At 46.1% G+C, this 23,350-nt stretch overlaps 9 protein-coding genes across 9 annotated transcripts; 6 read left to right on the top strand and 3 right to left on the bottom strand.

Moving 5' to 3' along the window:
* Positions 1-430: 430 nt before the first annotated feature.
* LY89DRAFT_736971 (uncharacterized protein) lies at positions 431-1,238 on the top strand (the record flags this gene model as incomplete). The annotated part of the gene is made up of 3 exons (XM_018220199.1): positions 431-447; positions 502-762; positions 821-1,238. 3 exons carry the CDS (start codon positions 431-433, stop codon positions 1,236-1,238), a joined length of 696 nt encoding a protein of 231 aa, XP_018068323.1.
* A 95-nt stretch (positions 1,239-1,333) lies between these two features.
* On the bottom strand, positions 1,334-2,481 carry LY89DRAFT_151413 (oxidoreductase). Its single transcript, XM_018205396.1, has 4 exons — positions 2,167-2,481; positions 1,918-2,115; positions 1,705-1,862; positions 1,334-1,655 (listed from the first exon to the last, which is right to left on the bottom strand). The coding sequence occupies exons 1-4, from the start codon at positions 2,382-2,384 to the stop codon at positions 1,429-1,431; spliced, it is 801 nt and encodes a 266-aa protein (XP_018068322.1). The 5' UTR covers positions 2,385-2,481; the 3' UTR covers positions 1,334-1,428.
* A 427-nt stretch (positions 2,482-2,908) lies between these two features.
* On the top strand, positions 2,909-4,835 carry LY89DRAFT_672237 (uncharacterized protein; the record flags this gene model as incomplete). Its single annotated transcript, XM_018213269.1, has 5 exons — positions 2,909-2,930; positions 2,977-3,283; positions 3,550-3,749; positions 3,852-4,246; positions 4,434-4,835. The coding sequence occupies 5 exons, from the start codon at positions 2,909-2,911 to the stop codon at positions 4,833-4,835; spliced, it is 1,326 nt and encodes a 441-aa protein (XP_018068321.1).
* A 220-nt stretch (positions 4,836-5,055) lies between these two features.
* LY89DRAFT_151395 (proline-specific peptidase) lies at positions 5,056-6,198 on the bottom strand. Its single transcript, XM_018205395.1, has 2 exons — positions 5,418-6,198; positions 5,056-5,366 (listed from the first exon to the last, which is right to left on the bottom strand). The coding sequence occupies exons 1-2, from the start codon at positions 6,098-6,100 to the stop codon at positions 5,102-5,104; spliced, it is 948 nt and encodes a 315-aa protein (XP_018068320.1). The 5' UTR covers positions 6,101-6,198; the 3' UTR covers positions 5,056-5,101.
* Positions 6,199-8,458: 2,260 nt separating this feature from the next.
* Positions 8,459-10,548, top strand: LY89DRAFT_151350 (uncharacterized protein). The gene is made up of 4 exons (XM_018205394.1): positions 8,459-9,139; positions 9,219-9,484; positions 9,531-9,652; positions 9,702-10,548. Exons 1-4 carry the CDS (start codon positions 8,572-8,574, stop codon positions 10,414-10,416), a joined length of 1,671 nt encoding a protein of 556 aa, XP_018068319.1. The 5' UTR covers positions 8,459-8,571; the 3' UTR covers positions 10,417-10,548.
* Positions 10,549-11,160: 612 nt separating this feature from the next.
* On the top strand, positions 11,161-12,042 carry LY89DRAFT_784794 (alpha/beta-hydrolase; the record flags this gene model as incomplete). Its single annotated transcript, XM_018222822.1, has 1 exon — positions 11,161-12,042. The coding sequence occupies one exon, from the start codon at positions 11,161-11,163 to the stop codon at positions 12,040-12,042; it is 882 nt and encodes a 293-aa protein (XP_018068318.1).
* Positions 12,043-12,856: 814 nt separating this feature from the next.
* Positions 12,857-13,334, top strand: LY89DRAFT_736965 (uncharacterized protein; the record flags this gene model as incomplete). Its single annotated transcript, XM_018220198.1, has 2 exons — positions 12,857-12,914; positions 13,024-13,334. The coding sequence occupies 2 exons, from the start codon at positions 12,857-12,859 to the stop codon at positions 13,332-13,334; spliced, it is 369 nt and encodes a 122-aa protein (XP_018068317.1).
* A 4,049-nt stretch (positions 13,335-17,383) lies between these two features.
* On the bottom strand, positions 17,384-18,533 carry LY89DRAFT_753348 (uncharacterized protein; the record flags this gene model as incomplete). The annotated part of the gene is made up of 2 exons (XM_018221274.1): positions 17,384-18,196; positions 18,258-18,533. 2 exons carry the CDS (start codon positions 18,531-18,533, stop codon positions 17,474-17,476), a joined length of 999 nt encoding a protein of 332 aa, XP_018068316.1. The 3' UTR covers positions 17,384-17,473.
* Positions 18,534-20,456: 1,923 nt separating this feature from the next.
* LY89DRAFT_590949 (uncharacterized protein) lies at positions 20,457-21,545 on the top strand (the record flags this gene model as incomplete). Its single annotated transcript, XM_018209627.1, has 3 exons — positions 20,457-20,738; positions 20,808-21,062; positions 21,210-21,545. The coding sequence occupies 3 exons, from the start codon at positions 20,457-20,459 to the stop codon at positions 21,543-21,545; spliced, it is 873 nt and encodes a 290-aa protein (XP_018068315.1).
* Positions 21,546-23,350: the final 1,805 nt, after the last annotated feature.

Raw genomic sequence — 23,350 nt, 5'->3', positions numbered from 1 at the left:
CATGAGACGTCTACCATTGTTTCAAAATAGGCTTTAGAAACATATACTTGACTTGAAAAGTGGAATGTTTACTATTGGACATTGCGGCCGCACACGTGCAGAATTTTGTGTGAATGATAACAGACCTTCTCGCTTTCAGATCGGGTGTTGTGTCACCTACAAGAAGCATTGAGTGGAATCTTTGCTTCAATAGAAGGATATCATAGAATCGAATGGCTCAAATTCAAGCATCTCACCATTTACAAGCAAATGTGGTTTTGGATTGCCTATGCTGCGTTGTAACTTCTTGTAAACTTCCCGAAACGGCTAGCGTACTTTGCCAATATTACTACAAAGCACTCGCCAGTTTGCAATCACAAAACATAAACAAACGGCTTTTCGATTGACAAAAGGCTGCCATCGACTTTCATTGACAGGAAAAGTCACCAAAATGGACCAATCGCGAGGGTATGAAGCGCTTCAGTCGATATTGGGTTATGACATCTGCTAATTGATCGAAAGATTTCCCTTGAGGCAGCTCCCACCAGAGATCTTGGACCAGATTTTTCGGTCCAATATGACCCCCGAGCCTTTAACGCGCCTTCCGCCGCTGCTACTCTCTTTCAGCCCCACAAAAGAGCCCCAACTTTACCAAGAAGCCAAGAAGCTATACAAGGAGACCAACTTTGTGGTTACATATCGCAATGAGAAGGAATTCATGGCTCTTCCTATGAAGGATATGATGAAGATTCACCACATCACCGTGGTCTTGGAAGAAATCGAGTAAGTTTTTAGAGTTTTCGGCAGAGAGGTATACAAGATACTAATTCTTGAATCAAAGTGACGACCCTACGTGTTGGCCGGTGGTAAAGCCCAAGCTTCGTAACCACAAGTCCATCCTTCAAAATGCCTTCCAGACAGTCACAATGGACCTCCGTCGGGTTCCCGAGAGACACTGGAGCGAAAATTATGGAACCCACAGCTTGCTTCACTACCTGGTTGTTGCCTCCACCGTAGGTGTAGAGCGAATCAATATCGTCGTGAGCTCCGAGCAGCTGGCTTATTCTATGACGCAAGGACCAAGCGTGACATGGGATCTTGGACGGCGTGAGGTGAAAAGCGAAACATTCACGGGTTTTGAGATGTCTAGATTAGGACAGGATGTGGTTTATACGTGGCGGAAAACAGAAGGCATTGAGAAACGGAAATTGTTCGTACCGCCTACTCGTCATAGCAATGCGACCTTGAAGTTGCAATAGACAATGTCCAGGCTGTGGCGATCTCGAGAACAAGCGCTCTTCTGGTCCCGATGGTTCGTTACAGAATTCTGCAGCTCTCCAGGACGTCTGAGCTTGGTTGGATTATGTTCTGTTTAACGTTCATGTATCCAAAAATACTAGATCTGAGCTTGTCTATGGGAGGCAACTCATACTTCTCAAAGCCTGCCCATCACCCCTTGTGTGTCTTTGTAGCTACTCGTATGATTTCAGCCAATTTCTCAAAAGCAGTTCGCCTCTTGTTCACAATTTCGTTGAAGGTCGTAGGGTCCAGAATAGATCCAATAACAATCTGATCGTGACCTGCATAGAAACCGTCCATGACCAGCTTCGTGAAGTCCTCTAACGGCATTCCCATCTTTCTTCCTGTCTCCGCACCCATGTAGTCGTGAAGTTCGGCTAGTGTCTGTTAGAAAGTGTCCAGGAAGGTGAGATGGAGAGAACTTACTTTGAACTGGAGGGCCAGATATCTCAATGACTTTCACATGGGATCCTGCAACTTTGAGCTGCTCTCGAAGACAGAGTGTGAAAACGTTGAGCGCTGTCTTGGACGCGGAATAATTTGGAAGGGTGGAGGCCGGAACAATGGCAATATTTGATCCAGTGCTTTACACTGTTAGATGTTTGGAGGGAGCTATTTCTTTATAGACAAGAGACTCACAAGATAATACTAGCTGGCTTCTGGTTTTTGAGATACGGCAGAAATGCTTGAACAAGAGCTACGAAGCTGGTATAGTTGATTGTCATTTCTGAATTGAACTCTTCGAGATCAATGTTTTCAAGTTCTGCGAGATCCCAGTTGCGCTGAATCCCAGCATTAAGGAAGAGACAGTCAATATCCCGAGACTTTTCCATAATGCTACAAATGGATATTAGCATGATACACGAAGGTGCAAAGAAGAGGATTTACTCGGCTGCGAACTGCTGGGCCTTTTGGTATTCAGCAATATCGAACACAGCTCCATCAGCCTTGTCCTTCCCATATTTGTTCACGAATTCGTTCAGTCTATCCTGCCTTCGACCAACAGCGGTGACCTTAACCCCAGACTCGACCAGGCTTTCCGCCATACCCTTGCCTACGCCAGAGGTGGCGCCAATGAGGACCACATGCTTATAGGGGAAAGCCATACCCTCTGAAGAGCAATATGAAATGACGGTCGAGATTTGAATACTGGTAGAAGACCGTCTGTGAGCATTGAGAACGACGGCGGGAGACCCCACCTTTTATAACCAGTTCCGAGACTGGCCTCAGGACTATTCACATCATTTGACAGTCTGGCGTCGAAATGCCACCCCAAAAGCAGTTAAAACCTAGACGAAACGATGGCTACTGCATCACTAAGGAACCACTCGGTGGGTAGCAATCCAGTGCGATTTGGGAGCATGCCCTCGACGTGGAGACTGCATTGTCATATATTTGCGGAAAGCATTAAGATCCGGGATTATCTCCGAGTCTCCGGACGGAGAAAGCTAGCGTCGAGTCGCATGCTCAAATAGGAATAGTATCTGAAATGGTCTGTCCTATCGAAGAGCTATACTATTTATTACGTAAGTGAGCATCAAAATCTCATCAGACTTCACTTCATAACTCTTTATCAGTGTTACCATGCAGACATGGTATTCTGCGGGAAGCCTTCCAGAGCCTGCCAAAGATGTCGCGACCGGAGATTGAAGGTACGTTAGATCCGCCCTCGATCTCGCTCTTGATAAACCATTAAAGATCTTCAGTGTGACTTCGCGACTCCTGCCTGCTCTCCATGCATTCGAGCCCAGAAACTCTGCTCGGGCTATAGAGATACCCGTCAACTCCGTGTTCGCGACCAGAGCCAAGACGTAAGGAGAAGAGTTATCAGTAAACTGAGTCCTTCTCCTCCACACCTGCATTCTCTCTCCCAGGCTCTCCATGTGCAGGCGCGGGAGTCTTTCTTTCTCCATTATGTTACTGGAACTTTGAAGACGTGGGACTTCCTTGAAAAGTACTCGGATTCTACAGATATACCACCATACCTGGCTTCAGCATTGATGCTGTCAGTCTAGCGTATCTTTCACATCAAGTGTATTCCCAAGCAGCTCTTTTGACATCGCGAGAGCGATACGTCTCAGCACTACGATCGACAAATAAAGCACTTGAATGCCCAACACTAGCAAAAAAGAAGACAACTTTACTATCTTCATTGCTTTTAGATCTCTACGAAAAGATCACTGGTGCAGAGCCTTGAAAAGACAAGTCTTGGACAAGCCATATCGATGGTGCACTTGCACTTGTTAAACTCAGTGGCCTGAATACGTTTAGGGGTACGGCCGAAGTGAGAATTCTCGGACGTCTGAGTACAAATCATTTGATCAGTTCTGTTGCTAGTAACTTAGCAGTGCCTATGGATCTGCAAGAAGTCCGAGCATACTGCGGAGAACATCTCAACGTAGTGGATCCGAAGTGGCGGCTTTCGGATCTGATGGTTTCCTATGCCAATCTTCGCAGTCAAATTCGCGGTGGTAAGTTGAGTGTCTCTCAACAAAACGGTCTCTTAATGGAGCTCGAATCCAGATTGCAAAGTTTTGCTTCCAAAATGCCCCCGGACTGGAAGTTTTGTACAGCATATTCTAGCTCCATCAACTCGACGGAAAAGCTCTGGGATAATCAAGTTGATCAATACCCAAGTCGACATGTCACCCAGACATGGAACGTCTGTCGCCTTATCAGGATACTTCTGAACGAATCAATTCTCAAGTACTCAGGAGAATTAGAGCGAAAAACCACGACGACCAACGGCGTGGCTCCGAGACAGACACTGAGGGACAACGTTGAGATGCTGGCGAAAGAAATTTGTTCTTCTGCGCGGCAGTATACGGACTGCCGAGACAAATCCAACTTAATGAAATCTGGAATACAGACTACCCTGCCGCACACTCATAACCCCGCAGAGAAACTGGACTGCTACACCACGATCTTTCCACTTTATATTGCGGGGCAGTCGAAGTGTACTCAACAAGTATGCGATCCTGGATTATTGAACACTTGGAGTTTATGGGCAGTCATTTTGACATTCGAAATGCTCGGCTTGTTGCGCAGATCTTGAAACATGAGACAGAGATCGACCCTTGGAAGGTTTATGCTCTTCTTGGAAGCTATGCCTTTGTTGCTTGATGCTAGAAAGCCGTAAATGAACCAATGAACAGAGACGGAGAGACGAAGGGTCACAGGTGGCTCAGGACAAGATTCGAAATCTAATGTTCGCATCTTCGGCCACAGAATCTGAAACCATCCATGCCGCTGTCGACCCTCATCTAAGTCTCCCACTCGCCACTGTTTATTCGCCTACTCTGCCCAAAGCTACGACGCATCCCGCTCAATACAAGGCTACAATGGGAGCACAACGTCATTTCGAGGCATGGACTAAGTCTTTTCGAGTGCAGGCAAGCCAAAATCTGACCCTCGGATTTTTCACGGGAGATGCAATCGCCTTTCGTCATGCACTTCAATACCGCCAATTCAACACCCATGGCTCATCGAATTGGTATCGTACTCGACATGTCATGGAACCTTTCAACTTTGATCACAATGGAGAAGGGTGGCTTTGAAGCGTATCAAATGCAAGGTTGCGGAGTACTGCTCGAAAGGACTGGACAGAGCACAAAAAGATGTGCAAAGAATAGATTCTATGTTTCAATGACAGTTCTTACGAAAAGGAATATGATCTCAATCGAGGACAGTTGGAGCAAAATATGGTCATTGCAGATTAAGAGGGTCGGTTAGCCTGGACCACTCTGAAGATGTAATTTTCTATGTAGAATAGATCCAAGTGGGCTATCAGATTGTGTAAGGCTGTCATGCAAGCTTGTAATATTCAAGGCGCGACCAGAAAATCTCCCACAATCTCCATGTATTCCTGCCTCTTTTCAAAATGTGGCGAGTGCGTGGTTCCCTTAATCGTAACCAGTCTCACATCTGGGATCTCGTCTAAGAAAGGCTTCACAGCATCTCCAGACGCAAATTCATCAACGCCGTTGATCACCAATGTCGGAGCCTCAATCTTCTTCGCCTTGCCCTCCATAGTCCACGTAGCCATATAACCCCGACACTTGAATGAATTACCATCCACATCCTCACCACTATTCCATTAGCTTTTCTTTTCACCCAAAATGGAAACTCCGGCCACTTACATAGTATCAGGCACCGTCGTATCTTCATTACTAATTCGAATAGCTGCCATCCCATCTTCCGGAAACGGGAACACCGTGCAGACATGCTTCTTTGAAAACTCCGCCATCACTTCTCTAGCCTCTTTACTACTCCAAGCATTTTCCTTCTCAACTCGATCCAGCACATCCCGCATTTCTTGGGGCAGCTCCTCGCGATACCTCTTCCGATTCGCAATCGAGTGCGCCTTGCTCGCTGCGGAATTAACCAGGATCAGTCTCCGCAGTCCACAAGGCCTAAGATGCGCAAAATCGGAGCCCATCATGCCTCCCCAGGAATGACCTAAGATATCATAGCGGCCCTCAATCTTGAGGTGAGTAAGAAGTTGGCGTAATTGCTCGTTAAAGATCTCAATGGTCCAGAAATTGGGAAAGTCGGTGGATGATGCAGTTTCTGGGAGGCGAGTGGAGAAACCGGAGCCGACCTGGTCGTAGAAGATGACCGGGATGGAGTGATTGTCTGTGAGTGCGCGGTGGTTGAGAAGATAGTTGTGGGGGAAGCCTGGACCGCCGTGGATTATGACTAGGGGAGTGATGGATGACGTGAGGTCGCCAAATACACGATACCAGGTCTGCAGTGGTTTTTTGGCAGCGGGCCAGTCGAATGGCGCAAGTCCGTCGTAGGAGCCTTCGAGAGATGTCGCCATTTTGAAGCTATTTACCTAAGTATGATATGGCTGATTTGAAATAAGCAAGTGAAGTTTTCTTTCCCCTGAGAATATCTAGAATCGTAGTAATAGTTCTCTAAAGGTGACACGCGGATCACTTGAATACCAATGATTAAATACTCTCTAGAACACGATTTGTTGGAAAACGGTGTCTCTTCTCGGTTGCGGATTATAAATGATGGAGCGCATTTATATCCCACCTTCCTGGTGGGGTAATTTACGTCTGTGCACGACTGGGCTTCACCGACAGGGCTTCGGCTCACTAAATCTAGTTACAGTAACCCCAAAGATTTATCACCGAAGGACACAAAACAGAATGCTGGTGGTGGAGAATACTGTAACACCTTAATTGTGTATCCTGACCGGGAATGAAACGATTATTTACTGATTAGTGTCTTCTTTTGTTTGCGAAACTTGGCACAGTATAGTATTACAAATCATTCCAAACACTCCATACATCCAGATTCGAGCCTGTAATCGCAACAAACTTAAACCGCACAACTTATTTCGCCACATTTCCAAGGGCTAAGATACATAAAGAGCTCACGTGTAGAGGCTCTTCATCGGAACTGCCTTTGAACGAAACCCGCGTCGTGCTCTGCTATCGTGTATTCTCTATGTTGTAGAAGAGTCCGCCAACTTCGAACAGCTGCAGGACTAGATGGATAGCCGTGTATTGCATATTTGCGTGGGGTGGAAGGGTAACGCCCTTTCGTCGTGGCTATGGATGAAGATTTGAAATCTGCTCTCTATTGGATCACCAGTTAGAAGAAGAACAACGCGCCACGATACAAGGTGAACATACCGTGATCTCAATTTTCATGTGTTTAATTTTGTTCAGCTTCTGTCTTATGGGAATGGCTACCCTTGGGCTGATATTGGCAGGAAAGCACTCGTGATGAATGATGCAGCCTTATGGTGGCTTGATTAAAATTCAGCCCTACGCTTTTTACGCAGCTGTATGCGCTTTTCCAGCAGCATATCATCCAGCTATCCAGGTCTTACTGACTCTTGTGCACAAGAAAAGACATTTCAGATTGATAGGGTTGACGTGGTCTTCTCCTCTAATGATGCCTATGTTCGCTAGATCAGAACGAAAGATTGGATTGGGGTATACTCCCCTGCTTCCATTACCACTCGGATATATTGCTTTTATAGTAGTTAAACAATAGAGGTTGTTTCCCCTTTTGAATGTTCCCACTGCTGAGAAAACTCTCACACAAATTGCATATTTGCACTCCTTTTCAACTCGGAGGAGCAGGTCTCCATATTTGTGGGCAACTAAGATTTGATTGGGTAGTGTTTACGATGCATGCTCAGACAGGGAGTGTGAGAAAGCTCAGTATCTCAATTCAGGATCGCCGCGGATATTCGTGAACGCATTCTCTTTAGATTGCCGCGTTTGGAAGAGCAGGCTGTGAAAAGCGAAGAGAAGTTATAGTAACTCCAATGAAGCAATGAAGTAATGCTAAATTAGAATGGAAATATCGGTTGACAAGTGTTTCGGGGTTTCATGTTCAACTTAAATCTGCTAGTGAGGAAATTACAGCACTGGTTTGTTGTTGGTAGGAAAATAGATTCTCGGCTACGGCTCGCTTCTTCTCAGGGGCTGGCGGTCGGGTATCTCATGCATTCGTTTTGTAAGGTAATTTTACCCGTTCCCAGGTTTGCATCATATAACTTAAAATCTATCTACATTCTCGTTACTGAAATGCTAGATGAGTCCATTGCTTGGAGGTGACACCGGATGTTGGGGGCTGAAAAGTCTTCGTCGATGGCTGACTAATTTATTGCTTATGTTACGGATCACCTGGATGTGAGGTTGCAGCTCAACCGCCCTGGTCAGGTCGGGAATGGTGGCGTTCCCGAGCTCTAGGCCTAATGGAGCCTAGCCCCTCACATGACATCCCCTTACCCTGGCATATATATACATAGATCCTTCCCTCTCTCATTCTTTTTCTCTTCCTTACCTTTAGATTCTAAGAGATAGCCGAATCGATTCTTCGTCTACGTACTGAGCTTCCCACCGTGCTGTCACAGCTTACATAATCCCTCGGCAGATGAGTGAACATTGTACAACATCCTCGTTCTTCACCTCGATAAGGACTTTGAAATAATAAAAAAAGGAATCTTTCAGCGAACGTTGGCAGCAGCCTAGGTAAGCAAATCGCTTACACGACGCCTCGTTCATTTCAGTACCGCAGCAGTCATAAGCATCCATCATGACAGACTCTTCGCAAGACTCTTGACCCTGCTCAATGTTGCCCCTGGAATTTCGGGAAGGGGGGTTCAGCGATCCTTCTGTTATGTTGCTTTATATTGCGAAATATCTGGGATGAACTAAGTCATTTAGGTACCTCTCAAGGATTCATTCTTTAAACCCGAATCATCTACCCAGCCCCGGCACGTCTCGAAATCCAACAAGCTATCCTAGCTATCTTATTTTCGTTATGCCTCCCACCAAGACGAAAAATTCTGATAAATTCGAATCTCAATTCATCAATGTTACCAATTCCGTATTTCTTGACAGCAAAGCCAGGACTTCCGTTCGCTCACAGGTAATGCGGGAGTATCATAGGCGCCGAACGCAAAAACACGATGATCCAGGGTCTCACAACAACCACGGAGACGGATCTCAAGTTCCATTAAGTGCGAAAGAGCAAACTCAGAGATACAGACTCGACGGGAAGAAGACATTTAAGGCTTGGCTGCCGGTAACTCTTGGCGACTATCGAATGTCTTCTGATAAAGAAGGCACAAGGAAAACAGAGAAGAGCGCGAGAGAGACTCATTCGATAAGAAAAGCGAATTTGTTGTCAAACGAGACAAATAACGCGCTACCCAGCGTTTCGAATGAGGAAGATTTGCCCAAAAAGTTTAAGGAGCTCCAAGACTTACTGGCAAGACTAAGCCTGGCGACTTCCGTCACTAGAGCACCCGCAATAGCAGCAATAGACCCTTTCGACTCTGTGTCTCTTCTCCTCGACTCGAGAACACAACTGTTGCTACATCACTATTGTGAGTTAATCTTTGCTTTTCCCACGCTTATTTTGTCGGTCCTTTCCGAGCTCTTGCTGACGAAGCTGTTGATGTATAGTCAATCAAAGATTGCACTCTTCTTGGCTCATGATGCCTATGCGTAAAGGTCTCTTCTCAATTGCTGTCCATGATGCAGCTTTATTCCACACCTTTCTCGCTCATTATGTAGCAAGTTATGACCTACGATATGGGGCTGGTGACCCGGCGGAGAGTCTCTACCATCGTATGGAAGCTGTACGAATAGTTAACGAAAGGCTCGCGACTGCTCACAATACACTATCAGATGGGACAATAGCTGCGGTCGCAAACATGGCTGTTTATGAAGTAAGACTAGACATCAACTTTATGGGTTCGAAGTTAAAATTGGCAGGCATCGAACGGCTCTTTGGACAGTATGGCTGTACATCTCAAAGGATTGGAAGAGATGGTTAACATGAGAGGCGGTATTCTGGAGGGAGGATTTGATCCTAACGTCCGGCGATTGATAGCATGGTGCGTGCTCAACCTTCAACTAGCTAGTACTGAAATTGACACACGTCAGGACGGATCTCCACTGTGCGAACGCTCTATCACAACCAACGCGATTTCCGCCACTCTCAGTCGCCAGGTATCCCGATAGCCCTCTTTCCCAGATGAATATTGATGCCGAAGACCGCAATCTCCAGTCGTCAATAGCCAACAGTTTAAGGACCGACTTAACACTTATTTCAGAACAATCACTACTCGAGTGGACTATGTCTGAGGTTCGAGACATGTCTTTGTCGCTACAGCATGTTCGATGCAGTTCTTCTACCCCTCAAGAGAATATTTGGTACAGCGACAAAGTGTATTATCTCCAATTTTGCCTCTTGGAAGTGTTACACAGCCCAAAATCCAGCCACTTAGAGGTTGCAACGTCAATCGCCGCTCTGATCTATTGCTCTGTTTGTTTTCGTGATCTCAGCTTCAATTTCCGAGTCGTCGGTGAAACTGTCGTCCGACTGGAAGCTGTTCTTCAGAATGTGTTCTACGAAGCTGCAAACCTTGGGAAGGACTACGAAAATCTGCTGTGGAGTTTGATAGTCGGCGGTATGGCAGCTGAAGGAAAGCCAGAGCGAGAATGGTTTGTCGTCCAGTTAGCCGCCATTGGTCGCACGCTGAGCATCATGAATTGGGACGGCTGTAAAGGTATGCTCAGAAGATTGAGCTGGCAAGTTGAGCTTGATTCTTTCGGCTCAAGACTATGGCGAGAAGCATGCGCCACATCGATTGAATGATATTCTCCGAAAAGAATGCGCATCTAGAGATAATTTTCCTACGGTTCAAAAGCTCTCATCACGATGACTTGAACATCTGTGCTCCCGACTTGAAAACTCTCATTTCACCAGCAGATAAGAATAAGTCAGAGACTAGACGTACTATACGAGGCTTTACAATCTCATTCGCTCGATACAGTCTTGGCTGCATCTCTACTCACGAACAGAGGATCTCCCATCTTCTCACAAACGGGCATATCCAATCCTCCCTGAGGTTTCAGCCTTATGGTCAGTGATGTCCATTCAAGGAAGCTGACACAACATGGATTATATAATCGCTGTGTCATGAAGCTAGCCATCGTGAGGAAGCCACAGAGTGGCTTGCAAGGATTGCGATGGCCTAAAACGGTAAGGTTTTCTCCCCTATTTGGACACGCTAAATAAGCGAGAACCGTAGATTTTGGTACCGACTTTGATTCGCATATCGGCGATACTACACGGAGGAAGCATGATGACTCGTCCTTTTCTGCGAATGGATCTTGGTAAGCTTTCGAAGTGCTGCCAGAAGCTTACATAAATCAGCCATGGCAGTCTCTGTAGGCAAATGAATCTTATTGGTTCATGAATTACTGGATGAGGAAATTGGTATAAAGTTTTCAGTTTAGAGAGCAAGAAATAATATATAAAAGGCTCGACAATTGAGAAATAATGATTTTATTCAAAAGCATCCAAGATACCTTTCATAGCCCAATCTCGGTAGTCAAAATGTCGACTCAACAAACTGCAAAGACACAGTACGTCGACGTCGATGGAGTCCAAGTCGCTTACCGTCTTTTCGGATCATCCACCGGTGTCCCACTTCTCTTTAATCAGCATTTTCGTGGGACCATGGATCATTGGGACCCTCTCCTGATCAATAATCTCGCCAAGACCCGACCCATACTCCTCTTCGACAGCTACGGCGTCGGCAAAAGCTCTAGAAATGTCCCAGATACATTCGCAGGATGGGCAACTGTAGCTGTTAATCTCGTGAAAGCTCTTGGGATCAAAGAAATCAACGTTTTTGGGTTTTCTATGGGCGGAATGGTCGCACAGATGATTGCCCTAAATGCACCCGAGGTGGTGCGAAGACTCATCATCGGCGGCTCCAGCCCAAGCTATGGCGAGGGAATCGTCTCCGGACCTGACTGGCCATTCCCAAAATTGATGAAGGCTTCCACTCCGGAAGAGAGCGAGGATGCGTTTTTGAGCACATTTTACAGTCATACTGAGGAAAAACAGCGGCTCGGTAGAGAATGGTGGGCCCGAATGAATGAGCGTACCGAAGATCGTTCACCCTATGTCAGTCCAGAGCAGACGGCACGACAGGCTGGCGCTGCAGCGAAATGGTTCAGTCCTGGAAACGAAGAAAGTGGTTCGTATCATCGTCTCCATGAATTGAAGATGCCAATCTTTATTGTGAACGGAGACGATGATATCATTGTCACGACCGAGAATAGCATTGTCATGCACAAGCAGATTCTGAAGGGAAATAAGAATGCGCATCTCCACCTGTACCCTGATACTGGACATGGGTTCTTGAACGAGTATTCTGAGATGTTTGCTGCTCATGTTACATTGTTCTTGGATATGCAAAGAGTGGTTTGAATGCTCGGTGGGAAAGGGGCATGCTTGCGGCCGCGTAGTGCCTTATAGTCTGACATGGTAAATCAAAAACTAAATGAGAGATGCAAAATTTCAACTAAATATTCTTTCTTTGATTCGTACCTGGGATCCTAAAAGTTCACCGGACAATCTGTGATCTTGGAGAAAGGGTTTTCAAGACCTACTCCGTAAAGTGGGGGACGAGATGCACTGTCGACGGGTACACCCGCCACCATCTCTTCCACGGGAGTCTAGACAATGTCTGCTTTTCTCGCTTCCACTCTTCTGGGGCCACTAAGTACTGCAAGCCACATACAACGAAACTTGATTAAGCCTTTCCTATGTATCTATAAAAAGATGGTGAATACATTTTCTGGTGCACTCTGCCAGCGCTCTGGTGATGCGATAGTCTCAGAATTATGGGCAAGGTAATTGCTGTGAATGACGACTGAGATGAACAAGAACATTAGAGGGACATTTGGCCTGTGCATCACGTTTGCAATTTTCTGTTGGAACTATTCTCAGTGCTTGCTTTGTGTGGGGGACTAGTTTCGTGCTACTAGCTGTTCAGTGCTCTAGCAATGCACTAAGACGACCGCTCCATCTCTATTCTCTTAGTTTAATACAGGTACAGATTTTCGTCACATAACCTTCCAACATATACTTCTCATTTTCTTTGATCTCAAAATTATCTTCAACTCGAATTCCCAAACGCCCACCACAACGCAGTTTTACCTCGAGACTTTGTTCTTCAAAATTCCGGCATTGTACTTTCGTTTCCCAGAGCAGCTTCACATAGCTGCCACGCCGAAGCATCATGGCTGTACAGTCCAAGCTGGCTGTCCGCCATGCCATTATCCTGTTCTTCGGGATACGTAAGTGCTTCCCTCCTAACTCGCCATCTGCTCTTTTGCATTTAAGGAGAAGTACCATGTGCTTCAAATTTCGAGATCCTTTGCGAATCTGGGCTGACATCTTTCACAGAGGTTGCTGCAAGACCAGTTGTGGATCCTATCCTACAACCCCCGACTTTGCTCTACGACCGATCGAATGCAACCACCGATACTCACGCAAATCCCTCGCGTTCAAGTCAGATGGTACCAGTTGGTCAGCAGGGTTTCCCTGGCGAAATGCTACAAGAACGTGGTATAATGCCAGGCGGATTCAAGGTCGAAATGCCAGCTGGGTACGGCGCACCTGAGATCGATCTCTGGAAAAAAATGGACTATGGATTCATTCCCATTGAGAGAAACCGATCAGATCATTTTTTGGACTGGCAAACAATCAATGGCTGAATTATCAAGTTTCAAAGATATGTTGCAAACTCTCAATCCAGGAGTGAAATACTGGACTAGCAAAATGGTAGGCGCTGGAGTCGACCTGGATCTCTATCCCTGGGAGCTTGCTCTCAAATCCTATCAGTACCAGCTCAATTCCATTCGTTATCCAGGACCTCCTCCGCCAATTGCAGAACCGTTGGATAGCTCAGTGGTGGCACTGAAGCTTGCCGAGGCAGCTGCGAATCACGCACAGCCAGTCAATGTCTTATTCTCGGCAGCCGATGGGAACAATGTCCCTGCCGATACCTTCTTCGCAACACATGAACTCGGTGTCTTAACATCTCCCGGCTCTCAAATTCCCAAGATGTGGCGATGGGACAGCAGTACTTATAAGGTAGCTGGACCAAAACTCATGTGGAAGAATGGTGATCCACAGATGGCCCCGTTGCTCAAGGAAGTCCCAATGGCTCTCAGATCGGTTCCTGGTACGAACGGACCGCTTGCTCGGCCACCGTTGTCCTTTGATTGCAATCTCAGCGATGTAGACATTCGCTCAGGACCAGACATACCAGAGTCTAGCCAAGCTTTGGACAGGGCGTTGACAAATATCGCCAATGGAGCACGACGAAATGCCATAACAGACATGGAGGTAGAGGCAACGTTCACTGCATGCCAAATGGTCCTCTTCAGTGCACTGAAGGAATTGAAATTCACCAATCATATCTCCGCTGAAACCGCCGATGCCGTGGCTCGCCTTGCGCCGACCAATATCGTGGCTGACCCAGTAGCCGCTCGACTAAGATGGTACCCTAATGCTTTGAGTGCCAATATTCAAGCAGCCAACGACTTTCTTATCACCGATTTTAAACCAGATGGTAAAGGTAATCTAGTTCCTATCCATCCTCCTGAAGGTGCTGCCAGTGCCTCCTTGCCACTGGAAATAGGGCCGCTGTTCTTTCAGTCTAAGGAGGCCGTCCGTGACATAGCAGTAGCTGAGCTTTCTACACTTGCAGTCGCTCGCTATGCCATGCCTGACGAAGAGTTCGCAGCGCTACCAGCTGCAATGCAGCAGCTTATCAACCTGGCCGCCGAACCAGGTATCTTCCATAGTATGCATTTCAACGTTCGAGGCTCTCGCGCGGAGAGATTTTACAGAGATACGTTCTCACCTCAAATTCTCGATGCAAAAGAACTCGCGAATCTTGTCGCGAAAGGAGTGGAGAAAACAGATTGGTACAAGGATTCACCAGAAGGGATTGAGGAAATCGCACGTCACACTTTCTTGGCTGTCACTCAAGGTACGGAAAGATATGCATACTTGGTCAATCAAGCTGTCCCTCCTCTGAAAAAGGACATGTTGCACCAAGCCAATGCTATCCAAGCAGCAAAGGCCATTTGGGCGGTAGAGCATGAGGCGGAGCATGAGGGGGTAGCAGTATTTCAAGACGTTGGCTTGCCCATCATTCAGCTTGCGGACATGACTCCCAAACAATTGTTGGGGAGCAAAACGATGTTACTCGCCGGAACAGCTGGAATTGGAGCACTGGTAGGCACTGGAGCTGCCGTACTTGGAACAATAGGAGGTCTGTTTGGCGCCGGCGTATTCGCGCGCCGCAAGAAACGATTTAACACGAAGAAGCAGAAGCTTGAAGATTGCCAAGGAGACTGCAAGCCTGTCAATCATCATTCGTTCAAGCAAAAGGTGCAAAAACCTGTCCCTGTCGAGACTACCAAGTCTTTGACTTCTGTGGCTACTGTGACTTCTATCACTGGTATAACCTCTCTAGTCACTTCAGTTGTGACCTCTCACGACCGAACAATCGCAACATCAAAGTCGTCACTGCCCTCTTCGCAAGGTGCAACTTCATCGATTAGCTCTTCTGCTCCAGCATCAGTCACGGTGACGACGTCTCTGAGACCTAGTGACAGTGCGTCAGCTACTTCCAATATTCAGAGTCCAACAGCCAGTCATACACGTGGCATGTCTCCGAAAGGAAATCAAAAAATCCCGACAAGGCTTCCTGAACTGCCTGAGACACACATTGGCGGCAGTGTTGCAGTATTCCCAGCTCCATATAGGAATATTTCCCATGTTCTTTCCTCCAACAGTACCAGAACCACATTTGGTCCTTCTAATGGACCCCCGACTGTCATCGATGGGACTGTTCCATTGTGGCAACCTCCTCACCGACATTCTGGTAACTCCACTGTGGTCAATGGAACATCCGCCAACTCAAACGGCGTTGGCAGAACTGACTCCGCGTCTATGGGTCCTCTGAAGTCTGGCATCCCAGTTCAAGGCGCTATTCCAATTTGGCAGTCACCTAGCAAATATTCTGGTAATTCTACTTTGATCAATGAGACATCCTTGAACACGACCGGTACTAGAAGAACAAACATCACCAGCGGGCCTCCTCGAGTGTCCAGTATTCCGATCGAAGGAACCGTTCCAACTTGGCAGCTACCTCACAGACACTCTGCAAATGCCACTTTCGGAAATGGAACTATTGTCCGAGTGGGATCTGCGAATATAACAAACTGGAACTCTACCAATACCGTCCCAGCTAACGGTACCATTCCGATCTGGCAAGCACCCAGCAGGAAGCCATTCAATACCACTTGGAGCAATGGGACGATTACGCCAACCGACCACACACTCAACGCAGCCCATCTCATTCCCATGAACCGCACCGCTGTTGGCTGGAACTTCACAAATACCGCTCCATCTAATAGAACTATTCCCATCTGGCAGACTCCGACCAGGGGAACGTTCAATGCCACTTGGAGCAACGGAACCATGAATGTGTCAATCAATCACACAATCAATGCGACCCATCACATTCCTATGAGCCGAACAGCTCTTGGTTGGAATGCTACTAACACCATCCCAGCCAACATCACTGTTCCCATCTGGCAGGCTCCCTTAAGAAAGCCGTTCAACACCACTTGGAGCAACGGAACCATGACAGGGTCAAATAATCACACTGTCGCCCCAATCCACATGACTGCAATGAACCGTACAGCGCTGGGATGGAATGCCACCATTTCTGTTTCCAAGACAAATACCTCTCACACTCCAACCTCTTTCCGTAATCTGGGACTCGTTAATCATACAACGGAGACGAGAAATATCACGATCGGCGGGATTCATCTCATGAATCAAAGAGCTCTTGGCTGGAATGCTACCGATCGTATTCTCTACCCACACAATGTTCAGATTGCCAACCATTTGAAAGTTGGCTTCGCTAATCAAACGGCGGAGACAAGAAACATCACAATAAGCGAGATCCATCTGACTCCCATGAATCGGACAGCTCTTGGTTGGAACGTGACCATTCCTAAGACAAATAGCATTCATACTCCGAGCTACTATTCAGATGTTGACCTCGTCAACTCCATAGGGGATGGCAGAGTTCCTACAAGCGTACCCGCTCCAAGCATGTCTCGCAGTCCAAAGTTTGGCGGGGAAGTAGCTGGTGTGGACTTTACTAGGTCGAGCACTACGGAGCCTATCGCTGTATCTGCTGAAGGCGTGAAGAAAAGGCATTTAGAAGCCACGACAAGTGACGAAATAGCTAGTGAATTGACAAGCTCGAAGAAAACTGGACTTCCACTTCCATCGCAAGTTTCTAGACTTCCGGTATCGCCTATGACGGCAAGTTGGAACGTTACCAACTCATCAACAACCGCACCTTCAAACTATACGCTTCAAGATTGCCGATACCACCTCATCAACGGTAGTTCGTGTTATTCCACTTCTGGAGGAGTTGCAGACCATACCATCTCAGGTCTTGGATAGTTTTTGGGAAGTTGTTTCTTTGACCGGCTATCGTAGAGCTCCCAGATGTAGTAGAAATTAGGATTTTAGATTTTGTCTTGAAGGTTTTCATCAATTTTGGGAGCTCTGTTTACAGTGCAAGCGTTTCTGTGTGTGTAGCAGGGAGAGGAAGTTGGTCTCCTGTACATATATTGGACGGTACTGGAAGTTTGTCGACTTTTATCAAAGATTGTAAATAGTATGCATTTAGTGGCGTTATCGTTGTGGGTCCTTATTGTAATTATCTTGAGTCATCGTAATTGAATTTGGTTGCTAAAGCTAAACATCTAAATTGAACCAACAGAAAGACTGTTCAAAATTACTTGGCGGTTTAAGTCTAAGTGTCGCTTACAATATATTGCCACATGTGAACTTCAAGCTCTCTCTTCTCCCCTTCAAGGCTCTCTCGCATACACGCCTTTCGAGGATCTGCTAAAATAAGTAAAACGAGTATGGAACGCAGTACGTCCACTGTTCGATCCCAAGCCCAAATCGAAACAACGCGAATGAAAGAGATCAGAGTGAGTCCGAGAACCACGGCAAAGGGGGCGGGAATCACTCTCACGAGGCTCTGCCCTAAGTAATTCCAGTGGAGCCAAGCAAACATGGCCGTCTCAGAGGCGATGTATAGCAGAGTCGTGAATTTAAGCGCATTCAACATCTTGGCCGAAGCAAGGACATCTCTCCCTGTGAGCTTAAACGCTGAGTTCTTCAAGAGGCGCTCGGCATAGCGCTGGGCCAGATTGTTGCAAAGATATGGCAAAGGGCCAAACAGGATTAGTCCAGGTAAGCGAAGGACAGCCGCAAGAGCTAATTCAAGAAATCGAAGTCCAAGAAGAAGAAGGAGGATATATGATTTGCTCGCACCTCCGATGTCTTCACTCTCAACACCGAGGAGATTTATTCGCCGCTGATATTGATACATTCTATAGAGTATACGTTGAAAGTTGGGGTCAGACTCGAACTGCAGGTACAAGCGCCATAATTCTTTATTTCGCTGCGATTTCTGGTGGAGGCGGGCGTTAGAGCCTCCATAGAGCGATTCCATTATGTCGACAATCTGGAAGCTCCATTCATCAGCTTAAGTCCTGAGTACACATCAACATGAATATATTACTAACCTTGTCAAAACCATTGTTAGAATGCGAAAGCGTCATGTTATGCAAGGCTACTCCGACAAGCTTCCTTAGGCTCGGGATGGCTTCGTTCTGCTGCCCAGCCTTGTACAACGCAGCGATATTATCGGAAATTTCTATCGGAGATGCAAATTCGAGACCCAATCTGGAACGAAACTTGTGGCTCTCGTTGTGATACATTCCGCATGGGACAGTCCGCACCAGCTGGCCAGGATTCTCGGCCATGTATTTTAACGGTATTAGCGCATTCCCGCCTGCCATTTGAGTTATTGCTTGTCCAAATTGTTCTTGAAAAGAGTGCTTACTTACTCTTTATCGGCAAAAGCCGAGGTTAATCATGACATGTGCCCTCGGGGAAGAGACAGATACCACCATGTGTTCGAAGTGCGTGTGTAGCATCTGCCCACGGTGCGGGGGGCTTCGTTCCGGACATCAAACTGTACTTCGAATTGCTCATCGTCGAAGGTGCATTTTCTCTGCCCACGATCCGTATGTTTCACAAGCCTAATGGCCTGGCTGACTCCTGAGATTTGACCGACGAGCACGATAGTGTTATGCCCATACGGCCCACCTGATTAGTCGTCGGTGATAGAGTGTGTAGAAAAAGAATAAGGAGGTATGCTCCTTGCAACTGAGATTAGTTTCATTCTTGCCGTAGGTATGAGTTGAATTTGTCAGTACTGCAAGACCCTGATCGAGACTAGGTATATAATTAGCGATCACCTCCTGTATTTTAGAAAATAAGAACTTGATGATCAACCAATCAGAGCACCAAAAACAACAGTATGCGGATGGCCAGATATCCGTGACCATTCATCCGGTGTTTTAATCCTTTTGAATGTGTCTGCAGACCAAAGTGGGTGCCTTCGAAAAGGCGTCGCCCTCCAGCTACATGCCAAAGAAATTGGCTTCGAATTGACAGGTGTTCAGGTGCATCAGCCTGATAATGTTAGGAGAAATAAAGACGCTTCAATAATATGGTAGTATGCAGCTCCGTAGCTTAAGAGCAATTTCAGATAAATTGAGGTTGCGACGATACCAAGTAAAATTTCCGAAAGCTGCGCACCTGATACCATCTTCTCCACGTGCTTACCTAGGTAGGCGCAAATGATAATGATACCACAAAATAGCTAAAGATTTGATCGATCTTTTAATGGCCATATTATCGAGCCTTCTAACACTCGCCCAAGTACATTTATGGAAGAGCGGCGCCAGAGGTCACGTGCAAGTCCTTCAGCCGAAATGCTCCGGAATTTCGTGTTGGTAGACTTAATACGTATCCAAATCTAACCCTAACTTTATCACTTCTCAGTGCTACTACTTGTACTCTCAAGCAATAATGATCTGCTGAGCTTCAATTTCTCATCAATATTAAGTGATGGGAGTGTTGCAAGTAAGTATTCCCAACGCACAATGCAGTTGAGGGAAATGTTGAATTCGGAGGTGAAGAGAAGGCGTATTGCCTAACTGATGTGCCGGCAATTTGCAGTCCCTCACAGCTTCCGCTTGTGGGTATAGATGTATATGAGTTTTCTTTTACGTAGTGTCTCTTCTTTGTGCTGCATTTGGAGGAGTTCTTTGAAGTAGGCATTAATCAAGATATAGAATTAGGCTGTTTTCGGTTCTCATACAAAGCATCTTGAAAGGAGTTTATTTGTTTTTGGTCTTAGCTGCATTCGTCTTGTCTTTTTGACTTGGTAATTTTTGTTTTTTTGTTAGAAAGACTCCCTTTAAAATTGCAAATGTATTAATAGAGTACCTCGTGCCCTCCCAAATTATCCTATCAATTCAATCTGGATACATATCTACACATTCTATTCTATCCTCTATCGTTCATCAGAAGTACCATCAAGAAATATGGATGAATATATTAGGACTTGGGTCCATGACCCAAGCCACCCTGAGCATGATCAGAAAGATTTAATCTGGGTTGATGATAAGTTTTCCGGAGACTATAAGGAAATGCGGACGAAGCAAGGACGACCTGTCGAAGAGAATCATTTTCTATATGACACTGATGTTGAGAACAAGAAGGAATTATGTTGGGCATGTGGGTGGACTTTTCAAAACCAAGTCCAGTCATCGTATAGCCCGCGGATCAAAATAATGCACGCTCGCAATAATATGGGCTTATGGGATCTTGGGGGCCAATGGGTGCTACGAGATGAACCAAACAACAAGGCCATGGGCAACGACTATATCACGCTGAAATTTCTCCGCGATCAAGGTTCGAAACTTCCGCTGCCAGGAGAAGTGCTTCTGATCAGCGGGCCTGACGAGAAAGTTCGATTCACTTTGACAAAAAAGGTACCGGGCCAATGGTTAGGTTCAGTTTGGCATACGCTCTCGCTGCGGTCGAGGAGGAACGTGAGCCGTCAAATGACGGGAATTGTGAAAGCCTTACGCCGCTTCACTAGACCAACAGCACAAAAGGCTGATGGTACTCCTCTAGAAGACTTTTTAGTCGTACGTATCTTGCCCACAATCTCTGCTTTTGCCTTTTCTAGGAATCTTAAGTCACTAATTTGATTCTAGGGCCGCTGTCTATTTCGAAGTCCCAGTTGCACCCAAATTGGTTCTACTACAGAGGAATGGCTTGATGCCCTGGCACCTACCCTCCGTGGTGGTCTCTCTAACATCCATAAAACAAACGACCCAGTTGTTATCGAAGAGAAACTGGCTGAATTGCGGGCGAATTTTCCGTCAGGGGGGCCGTACTATTTGACCCACGGTGACCTTAATTTTTCGAACATTCTTGTGGAAGGTGATAAAATTACGGCCATACTGGATGTGAGTTGAGCACTTTCTCTGATTTTTCTTCTATTAGAGAGTTGAAAAGTCTATCTTCAAACTGCCATCGATGGTATTTGTTCTCATAATGGACTTGAAACAGGCATCTGAAGTAGCGTTGGAGATCTAGTGCTGATTCATTGATAGTGGGAGTGGTCTGGCTTCATGCCCTGGTGGGCCGAGCGGTTGACGGCTGGTGGACACAATTTCCCGGCAGACGAATTTCTAAGTCGCATATGGGCTAACGTAGAGCCCGAACTCGACGAAGAGACATTCATATCAACGGTGGCAGTACCGGTGGGGAAGGTTAAGGAGGCATGGGATGCTTGCAAGGTCGATCACCCTAACTTTAAAGACAGATGGGTGCTGCCCGCATTTTCTGAATGTCAATCAGCTGCAGGACACATTAATTGGTTTGATTGTGGTAATCAAGTTGAGCACAAGATTAACCCTAATCAATGGGATGATGAAGGACAAAAGTAAGGCTTGTATATTGTCACAATCACGTGTATCAGTGGACCTTAGGCTCAGTTAGGTGATAGAGTCACTTGACAGGAGAACCTAGATCACGTGATGGAGCCGGACGGAGTTAGCTCGACTCCTTCTTGCTAGACGACTCCCTTGACTCCATAGCTGTGGAAGTAGTATATAGCTTGGGAACTACCTTTAAATAGGAGCAAGGTGTTTAACTTAGTTATCATTCTTGATTACAATAACCTTTGTGATTTTCATTTCATTTCTCGTTCTTGGTTCTAATGAAGTCTTCATGGAATCGTGTATCATATACGAGACAGCAACAAAGAGGGGGCTGGTTCAATTGATTTAGTTTGCTTTTTACATTCTATTAATGACTATCGATTTCGAATTTCTATTAATAGATACTACTTTCAAGTTTTGATGGTTTTTATATAAAGTACCAACAACATCTGCATAGATTAAATCTATCATCACATTCCAAGTATTTACTCCCTGCACTGCCGTCCTTGCATACTTAGCTCCATACAATACTTATCCACATTCAATTATCATGAGCGACATATTATCATCAAACCAATGCTGGATATGCTCCGTCATAGAAACTTCCGAAACGAAGATTTGCCGTTCGTGCAATGCGACTACCCTCAATACCCGACCTCCAGCCAGAGAACACCTCAATACCCAAACTCCAACCAGAAAACGACTCATATGGAAAATTCTGCCATCAGAGGCCAAGCTGTATCACAATCTGGGGACTCAAGCATTGTGGTATTTGGCAGCACAGAAAGAAGGGGTAGCGATAAGGCTAGGTGAGCCGGGAGGAAAGGAGTTAATTGCATCGGACTTTGACGGTGTGAGATCGATAAGTTGGGAAACACCAGGCAGCTCACCTGGAGTGGTGAATGTTACAAGGATACTATGGGCTGAGATGAGGGCGAATGATTGGGTAGCTTTACGCGCCGTTTTGGGAGGGGTCAAGGGAGTGGGCTTCTCATTGATGAGATGATCAATCTTTGAGGAGGATAACAGACGATTGGTTCAGTAGGCCATTGGCGCTGGCCGTATTCTATGAAAATTAGACTTCCACTTTCTTTGCAAACTTCGTGGATCCCCAAGTACCCTATGGTAAACAGTTGCAATGTTACCAACTTCTCGACGAGTAATACGATTCAAGATTTGCAACACCATCCTGTCAACGTTACTTTGGGTAAGTGTACTTCTGGGGGGCTTGGAAACCGGACCACATCGAGGCTTGGATGAACCGTAATTGAAATGGTATGCAAGACGTGACGAGAAGGAATTGAGAGCTGTATAAAAGTTGTTGGAGCGAGGTTGATTGAGCGCTGAGGTGGTAAAAAGGAGTGGTCGATTCCAAATTGTTGTTTTCTCGCTTCATATATTTATAAGTTTTCGGTGCTTAAAGAATTCTTCTCTTTGTAGTCATTCTCGATTTGTTGTACTTTCTGTACTTTCTGTATCTTCTGTGTACGTAGCATTTAGTCAAGTTTTTGAGATTGAACTCTCCTTATCGTATCAAACCAAGTCAAGGGGTCCTATCCTCGTCGTTGGGTCACCATGTCTCCATAGCCAAGACAATACGTAGGTAAGCGCAACCACCCGTCATCATATCAGGAGACTTCCAACCATTGCCGCGTGATTCCAAACACACGTGTTCCCTCTTATCTACTGAGAAACACGAATTTGTGCCATTGGTGGTACACCCCCAATTCTGATTGATTCTGATTGGCTCGCTGTAGAAACGTCCTGAAGGGTTCGTGAGGCACAAAAAAAAAAAAGGTGGTGTGATCTCA

The sequence above is a fragment of the Mollisia scopiformis genome (genome assembly GCF_001500285.1).
Source record: "Mollisia scopiformis unplaced genomic scaffold LY89scaffold_18, whole genome shotgun sequence".
NCBI lineage: Eukaryota > Fungi > Ascomycota > Leotiomycetes > Helotiales > Mollisiaceae > Mollisia > Mollisia scopiformis.
Note: the sequence above shows the minus strand (reverse complement) of the source record. Positions and strands in the feature narration are given on the sequence as shown.